Source organism: Neolamprologus brichardi, chromosome 20 (genome assembly GCF_056152115.1).
Source record: "Neolamprologus brichardi isolate AB-2024 chromosome 20, ASM5615211v1, whole genome shotgun sequence".
NCBI lineage: Eukaryota > Metazoa > Chordata > Actinopteri > Cichliformes > Cichlidae > Neolamprologus > Neolamprologus brichardi.
In genome coordinates this window covers 3838074-3846776 of record NC_142123.1, presented here as the reverse complement: position 1 = coordinate 3846776, position 8703 = coordinate 3838074, and the positions used below count along the sequence as shown (strand labels likewise).

Sequence of the window (8703 nt, the reverse complement as noted above, 5' to 3'; positions counted from 1 at the left end):
CAAATCCTACCATGTGAATTCATGGATTTTTTTTTCACATTCTGTCTCTCACAGTTGAAGTGTACCTCTGGTGCAAATTACTGACCTCTGTCATCATTTTAAGTGGGGGAACTTGCACAGTCGGTGGCTGACTAAATACTTTTTTGCCCCACTGTATATTAATCCTCACTGCTGAGGATTTTTTCATATCCCTGCATCATATAAAAAGACATTTTAAAACACTTGGAGCTCTCTGGGATGAAAATTAGAGTCATTTTTCTCTCTGTATGCAGCATTGCAATGACAGTAAGCTACGAATCACGGCTGTGCATTATGCGGCCCTAAAACTGCACCCTTAGCTGATCCGTGGGTGATTTCCACCATGCTGACTACATGCCACACCTCTCAGCTCACTCCTGAAAGTCCAATAAACTGAACTGATCGATTCACATGAGGGGAGAAACAATAGTGCTTTTGTGGTGCAGCTTCTCCACCTCTATAGGTGTTATACAGCAGTGTGGATAAGAAGGTAGTGCTCAACACACAGGGTAAAGAGGACTAGACAGCAATCACGCTACTGTACTGTGGTATCATGACACTGTTTTTATGTCACACAATGACAGCATAAAAGGTGTGACCCTTGAAACCCCATTGATGATGGAATGGCAGAGGCTGAAGCAGAGAAAATGAAACAAAGAGCGCAGAGACTGGAGGAGGGAGACGGTGAGAGATAAACAGAGAAAGACAGATGGAATAAGTGAGAGAGGCTGCCAAAATGAGGATATGTGTCCTCACCAGCTTCTTCTAGCCTGCAACTTGTTCTTAGCCCCCGAGGGACATTTTTAGCTCATCACACATGTCTGTAAATATCTCTGCAGCAGGGAGAGTGTGTGTGCAGCACCACTGCATCATCCCAGAAGGGAAAGAGACATAAGCCGCCATCGCCACTGAGTCTGACTGTACAAATTTGTTGACTCAGATGAATGGGGGTAATAAAAATAGATCACACTGGTCTTTATTCCGGTGGGGATGGTTATATATTTAGGAAAAAAACTAGAGAATTAAGAGAAAAACTTTTATGGGACCACCGAATCTCATTTAATCATCGTTGTCATTGCCAAAAAACATCACGTTGGTTTACATCTTTTTATCTGTATTAATTTAAGTAATCTAAGTAGCATTTGCTAGAGAGGAATAAAGGATGTGGGGACATTTGCACACTGAAATTAGCCAAGAGAATGTGTTAGATGTAAAGCATTCCTTTTAAAAACAGCAGTGGCAGATCGCAGACTGTGCAGCCATCTGCTTTTGAAGCATCACTGGTACTGTCTGACAGCACTTTTGTTTTTTTTGTTTGTTTGGTTTTTTCTTCTTCTTGCAGAACACCATGACAGGAAAGACAGCTCCTGCTGACCTCAGCAACCTTTGGCTTGATACATGTAAACAGCTGCTGATTTTAATCTTCTTCCTGCACTGACATTCCTATAATATCTGAAGAATCACAACAAGGCACGGTGGTTTTGTGCATGTTCTAGCGTTATTTAAGGTATTTAATTATGTGCGTTGCTGTTTATTTATGCACAGCTGCATAATTATACTTAGAATATCTATGAGAAATATTTGTCCTGTTATCAATATTTTACTTGTCTCTGGACACTGTTTTAACACTGCAGCTGGAGGTGTGAACGTAGAGCAGCATTAACCCCAAAATAAACACATCTATTGCGCATCAGGGACAAAATCTTTATTAGTTACAGTTTCCCGCTGTGGAACCATCACAAAGATGTGAAGTGAATAGTAACAGGGGTTCCACTGAATCCTTGCAGAGTGGGCGCATGCGTGCGCCGGTGTGCATTTGGGGGCGATATAATTAACTGTAAAGCAGCATGTGATTAATGCGCTCCTGTATGGGAAGAGAACTCACGCCGCGTGATAAGAGAGGAATGCGCAGCAGTCCCAGGTATTATCCTGAAAAGTGAACAGCGTGCAAAGGAAAAGGGTGGAGAGGTGCGGGGGGTGGGGCGCTACAGTGGATTCCTATCATCACCATAGCAATGACCCCATTTAGTAGTACCCCCTTCTCAATGTATATAACAAATAATGCATATTGGGATGATGATTTTTATGAGTGTTACATATATATAGTCATACATTAGATACAGTAAGTAAGTCTCGAAGGTTTCAGAGGGGAATCAATCCATCATCCAAACACTCTTCAGTATATCTCTCTCTTTTTTCTTTTTTTTTTCGCTAGAATTGTTTAAAGCTTTAATATATTTAGGAAATAATCAAGCGCTCTTCTCTATCAATTTATAATCTCGTAAAATATGAGAAACACAATAAATGCCCTGCAAGGTTGCCATGAAGCGACTGTTTCCTCTCTATTGGCGCCATCTTGTGGATACTACAACAGTTTACTTACTTTGTGTATTTCTGGTAGCCTCCTGTATTGAATATATATTTTTAGGGATTTACAAATACAGTTTTAAAGATGGATATTGTTGAAATTGATTTGCTACATCCTTGGTTTCTTCCTATAAAAAGGAATTTCATTATTTTTTTCTTTCCACTGTCCCCAAGTGCTGCTCGATGAGGTTTTTCTCTTTAACATTGTAAGTTTTTAGTGTTTGCCTTACATCATAAAGCATATTGAGGTGACTGCTATTGCTGGAGGGGGGTTGGGTGTTTCTATTTTTTTATATGGATCCAGCCGAGTGCCGCCTTTTGGTGGCAGTATTGTAGATATGCAGCATGATTGCTACAATAAAAAAAACAAAGAAGAAGAAGGAAAAGGAGGCGTTGAGCGTTAAATTGAAAACAGAAATGGCGGGGCTTAACAGCTGCTGTTAGCACCACAACTGTGAAAATGTAACGACCGGCCAGCTGTTTAAGGTGCTCAAGGTTGGGCTGAAGATTTTCTGAACCTAAAATCAGAGGTCAATACGAAAAAAAAAAGTATGTAGCCTTTAGTAACGAGTGTTAAATTTGTATTTAGCGATTCCGTTAGCCAGACGCCAGTGAAGGGTTTTGTTTTTTTGTTTATGTCAGCACGCTGTTGTGTTTCTGCTGACATTTTAATACGCAGTTTGCTCTGTGACAACCTTAACTGTCCGTCAATCTCCCAACTATTACCTTAATTAGTCTCTAACAGCTGGCCACAGCCGAAAAACTCGTGACATCTATCGACTGACCACACAGCTGGATGACCTCGAGCGGTGGCAATAACAATGCCCGCAAACGGGAAAGTCATTCCCCACACGCCGCTGGCCGTGGACTTCTGGCATGTGCGGAAGTGTCCGGGTACCCGGCTGTTTTTTCTGTCCCACATGCACAGCGACCACACGACAGGTTTGACGTCCACGTGGAGCAATCGCCCCATCTACTGCTCACCCACAACCGCCACTTTGTTGAAACTCAAGCTGCAGGTAAGGGAGGGTGTAGTCATTAAAAATAAAGAAACAAATGCATGTTTGAGTGTAGCAGCAGTGCTGCACGGGATCTAAAACGTTTAATTATTGAATTAGAGCTATTGGCTCGGCCAAACACACCGGAGGTACAGCACAGGTATGATTAATGATTATCCAGCTACATGATTTTCTATAGCCAAGAAGCTGGAGTTTTGGTCATGAAATATCTGGAACATAAAGAACGGTAACGGTGTTTGGCTACTGTAGAGCCCGACACAGAAGCAGAAGCAGCAGGTAAAAAGGCAGATGTTCTGTACCAAGGACACTTTGACAGATGAAGTGTCAAACCCTCAGCCCTGCAGTGGACAGCTATAGTATGCACACTTATAGAAAACATTAAGTGAGCGGCAGTTCTCTGGGCAAAAATGCCTTGCTGATGTCAGAGGAGTTTCACACTTATAGGAGGCAACAGTAACTCACATAAACATTCAATACTGCCAGGTTATAAACACAAGCATGTCTGATCTGAGTGCACAACATGTCAACCCTACACAAAATATACAATAACAGTGGTGTGTTATTTCTATAGTTTCCAAACTTTGATCTTTTATCAACCTTAAACGTGTTTCAGGCTAAATCTCAAATATCTTTTATTATTAGGAGCAAGTATCATGGTTGTTACAAATTGATAGAGCGTATGCCCCTTTTTTCTCTAAGCTAACAAAACAAACAAATAAACAACAACAAAACAAACAAACAAACAACAACAAAAAAAAACACTATGGGCCCCAATCCCCCGACTGCCAGAAAAAAGGAAAGTTTATATTTTCCCAAGGTATATAAGTAAAGGGTGCCAGATTAATTCAAAGTCTTTTACATTATCATTCATGGTATATCTTATTTTTTCAAGATGAAGAGTATTTGTAAGTTCTGTAAGCCACGTCTTTAATACAGGGGTCTCTTTGCCTTTCCAAAGCTGCAGGATCAGTTTCTTTGCAATAATCAATGCATATGACATAAACCTTTTTTGAGAGTGTTGTAAATTTTGTGTTTCTTTGGAGATCCCAAAGATAATTACTATCGGATTTGGCTCAATCTTACTCTTAAAAATATTAGACAAGTAAGTAAAAATGTCACACCAAAAACCTCAAAGTGCAAAACAATGTAACAGATTTCCATAATGTATCATACATTTTTCACAGAGGGGGGAGCAGTCTGGGTACATTATGTGAAGTCTTTCCGTTGAGTAGTGTAACCTGTGGATAATTTTGTATTTCAGACTAAATCTGACCGTAATCTGGAGCAGTAGATATTCTGTTGCACCAAAGTCTTTTATAAGGTTTTGATGTTTTTTGGTTTTCCTCTGAATGTTTCCATTTTTGCTTAGGTGAAAGAACAGTGGATCCATCCTTTAGAAGTGGGTGAGCCATACCTACTCCCACTGGATGATATTGGCAAGGAGAGGCTCACGGTGACACTGATAGATGCCAACCACTGTCCAGGGGCTGTCATGTTTCTATTCGAAGGCTACTTTGGCTCCATTCTATACACTGGTCTGTTTCTCTGACGCTTCTCAGACATAGAAAAATGCAATTTCTCAAGTTGTGTCCTGTTGGATTTAATTTCTCAAGTTTTTGGTATCACGTAAATTAACATTCCGCGCCGATTTATTTCAGGCGACTTCAGATACACTCCTTCAATGCTGCGTGAGCCGTGCTTAAGGACCTACGCCACTATAGATGTGCTGTACCTGGACAACACTAACTGTGACCCCAACCGTACCCTGCCATCAAGACAGCGAGCCACTCAACAGATTAAGGAGATTATTCGCAGCCACCCCAGCCACAATGTTATCATAGGTCAGTTTAAACAGCTTGCTGCAGCCCTGTCAGTTACTGTATTGTGACTGTGCATAAATGACTTTTTTGGGTTTTTTTTTTATTGGGTGTATATGCTGACAAAGATTAAATAATTAATTAATTATTAATCTTGTTAATACGACGTTAACACCACAACATTAACACGGCAAATCCCCGTTAGAGAGTTAACACTGATCGGCCCCGTCGAGGGCTGCACGTGTGTTGATGCCGTGCAGCCCTCGCCAGGGCCGATCCATGTTAACTCTCTAACGGGGATTTGCCGCGTTAATGTTGTGGTGTTAACGTCGTATTAACGCTGACAGCACTAATAGGAACCTTAGCCTCACCACCACCATTAGGGGACAAAAGCTGATGTTACATACACAAGAGTCGCATCTTTGCCAAAGGGTGTGTCTGACAACAGTACATGTAAAATTAACAAAAACAGCAATATCAGTATCAATGTTGGGACTGAAAAGAAGGATTTATTTTTGTAGCTGTGCGATATTTTGAACACAAAGCTCTTCCTCAGATTTCTGATAAACCCATTGTCTCACTTTCAAAGCTATTAATTCACACCCTCAGCTTAGAAGGTGATGATTTGTCATTCCTGTGTTCACAGCTTGTTCCTGCTGATTCTCAGTAGCTAAAAAAAGGTCAGTTATTGCAGGTCTAAAGTTTTCTTGTTATTCTTATTATTCCATCTTGCAGGCCTTTATTCCTTAGGTAAAGAGTCCCTGCTATTGGAGCTGGCGATGGAATTTAAAACCTGGATTGAGGTGAGCTTTGAGAGAATGGACACCCTTAAAGCTCTGGAGCTGCCTGATGTCTTCACTACTGAGCCAGGGGCCGGCCGTATCAGAGCTGTGGACCAGTCAGAGATTTGTGCCTCTGCTTTGCACCAGTGGAACAAAGAACAACCAACGTTGGCCATCTTGCCCACCAGCAGGCCGCTGATCTCTTTCCACCCTTATGTCCATGTAGTACCCTATTCAGATCACTCCTCCTACCAAGAGCTGGAGGATTTTGTCTCAGCACTTAAACCTACCTGCCTTATACCCATTGTAGGGAAATGTGTACCTGGAAGTCTTTCTGCCTTACTCCCTCACAAAAAACGCCATGAAATCCTGGTGCCAGAGTCAGTCCGACACTACATGTCGAGAGAGCCAGAGAGCCAACTCTGCTCATCAGCATACACTAGCCTTCGCCGCAAACACTTCCATCCTCTTGTTCCTAAAGGAGTGGTATTTGAGTCTCCTGTAAGGGGATCTGGGACGTCATGTGAAGAAGCCTGGGAGGCAGAGTGTGTGGAGCTGGATGGATCTGGGGAAGAGACAGAAACAGAAAGTAGTGAAAAGGATTCTAACTCTATTCTCCTGGACCTGAGCAAAGAGCTCACTCCCAGCAGAAATGGAACAGGGGCTGGAGATGTGTGGAACCTCAACATCGTCCAGACAGTCAGAGAAGAAAGAGCGAGGGAAGGGTCGACGCCACTGAGCGAAATCGCACCGAGCCGCTTCTCTCCAGTGGAGATTCTGGCAAACACCAATGCCTGCTTGAAGCCCAGTGTGACCACAACGTTGTCTTTGGAAACAAGTGCCAAAATAATCAATAACCAGCACAGTGGGTGTGAGAACAACCACACGTTGCCAATTGAGAATGCCATGAGTCAGCACTGCGGGATTGATCAGAACGACAGCGTGACATTATTTCAGAACAGCCCTGATAATGATTCCCGTGCTTCATCCAGCCCACTGGCTTTGCTGAACTATGCGTATATAGAGGAGCTTGAAAACAGACTTTTAAAGAACCTCCCCTTCTCAGAGGAGGACTTTAAGAGCTGCGGCCTCCTGCAGAAAAGTTTTGTGCAGCAGTTTACCCCTTCACCTTTACAGTGTTCAAAAGACAATGACCTCTCAGACTGATTTTTGTTTGTGGTGATTTTGAGGTTGAAGCTTTTGCCTTCTTTTAGAGGCCTTTTTGTATTTTTGTGTCATCATAAGCACTTTAAAGCAGTTATCCTACTTGTTCCTGCGCTTTAAGTCCTTGTGCTATTTCTATTCTTTTTTTGTTGTTGTTGGTGTGGCCTGGACTATTGAGCAGGAACAGTGAAGTGATGGTTTTTGTTTTGTTTCTGTAAGCTTTGCCCTCACGTTTGCATTTTTCTGTATAAGATTGACAGAAAATAATTATTTCTCATTTGGAAGACGTTTTATCTGTTTGTTGGTCGGGAAAACTAATCAGTGACTTTTTGTATGGACAAAGCTGAGGCACATTCTCAGTATTATGTGTTGGTCATTTTCACTCTTTGGGTGTATGTGCTTCATCTATACCAAACTGTGGATGTGTGTTAAGAAACCGCACTGCACCATGGGCCACTCTCAGTTTCTCTGTAAACACCACTGTTTATAGTTTAGTTTCACTCCTGTGTCCTTGTTTGTAAATTAAGATATCAGCCACATGTTATTGCTTACTGAGCACTTTTTTTCCCTTTTTTTGGTATGCATCCCAATTTAGTTTAATTATTGCTCGTGGATACCACCGATGCTGCGTGATGCAACTTAACATCCATGTGAATAAACATTTTTTCTAAATGTGAACATGTATTAGTTACTGTTTTTTGTTTTTTTAATGTTTTTGGTAGCACAAGCAAATCTTTATTCAATCTGTACTAGGGCTGTTATCAGTATTTGCACACTATATTATTTTTTGACAATCTTTAAAGTCATTATTCAATACATTGTTATTGTTAAATAAATATCGTCAAATAATCGAGATCTCAATTTCAGTGAAAATAATCGTGATTATCATTTTTGCCATAATCGAGCAGCCCTAATCTGTACAGTTTGTGGATTTTGCTGGAAAATTAGTTTTAAGTCTCAGGATTAGAATTACATGTGAGAGAATTTGATACCAGATTCATTTTTTTTATTTAAGCTTCTGTTTTATGTTTAATTTAACGTCCTATCAGGTGACATAAGGAATCCATTTTCACCCCAACACTTTAGAAAATGATCAACTCAATTAACAAAGCAAGTTAGCAGCACTGTTTGCAACAATAAACAAGCTGTGTACGTTATAGTCACCTCCTGTGACCGTTCAACAGCCCACTCTGACAGTGAAGCAACCTTTAAGAGAACAGAAATGATGAATCTCTTGAGCTTAAATAGTAAATATAATATGGTTTGTGTTTTAGGCAGAAACTTTGAACCATAGAGGCTTAAAAGGCTTTCTCTGGTTCATAATTTGGCTGTACCCTGCACCGTGTGTTTTCTGAACATAAGTTGCAATGTTAAAGGTCAAATCTGACTCTGATCAATCAGCCTGCCTGAGTGATAAGCGAACAGTAACATTTTAGCAATACAAAAGCTGTGAAAAAGTAACACAAGGTTTAATAAAATGTCATCTTTGTGGACCAAAATGTCCACGTGCCAGAATAATCAGTTCAATAAATTCCT

The 8703-nt window shown here is 41.0% G+C and overlaps 1 protein-coding gene across 1 annotated transcript; it reads left to right on the top strand.

Annotated features, from left to right (window-relative positions):
- The first annotated feature begins 2770 nt into the window (after window positions 1-2770).
- Window positions 2771-7812, top strand: dclre1b (DNA cross-link repair 1B). The gene is made up of 4 exons (XM_006785580.2): window positions 2771-3404; window positions 4774-4939; window positions 5063-5245; window positions 5957-7812. Exons 1-4 carry the CDS (start codon window positions 3207-3209, stop codon window positions 7168-7170), a joined length of 1761 nt encoding a protein of 586 aa, XP_006785643.2. The 5' UTR covers window positions 2771-3206; the 3' UTR covers window positions 7171-7812.
- Window positions 7813-8703: the final 891 nt, after the last annotated feature.

Coding starts and splice junctions, on each gene's coding strand:
- dclre1b (XM_006785580.2), top strand. CDS start 3,207: ATGCCCGCAAACGGGAAAGTCATTCCCCACACGCCGCTGGCCGTGGAC. Junction 4,940..5,062: donor TGGCTCCATTCTATACACTG/GTCTGTTTCTCT, acceptor GATTTATTTCAG/GCGACTTCAGATACACTCCT. Junction 5,246..5,956: donor CAGCCACAATGTTATCATAG/GTCAGTTTAAAC, acceptor TCCATCTTGCAG/GCCTTTATTCCTTAGGTAAA.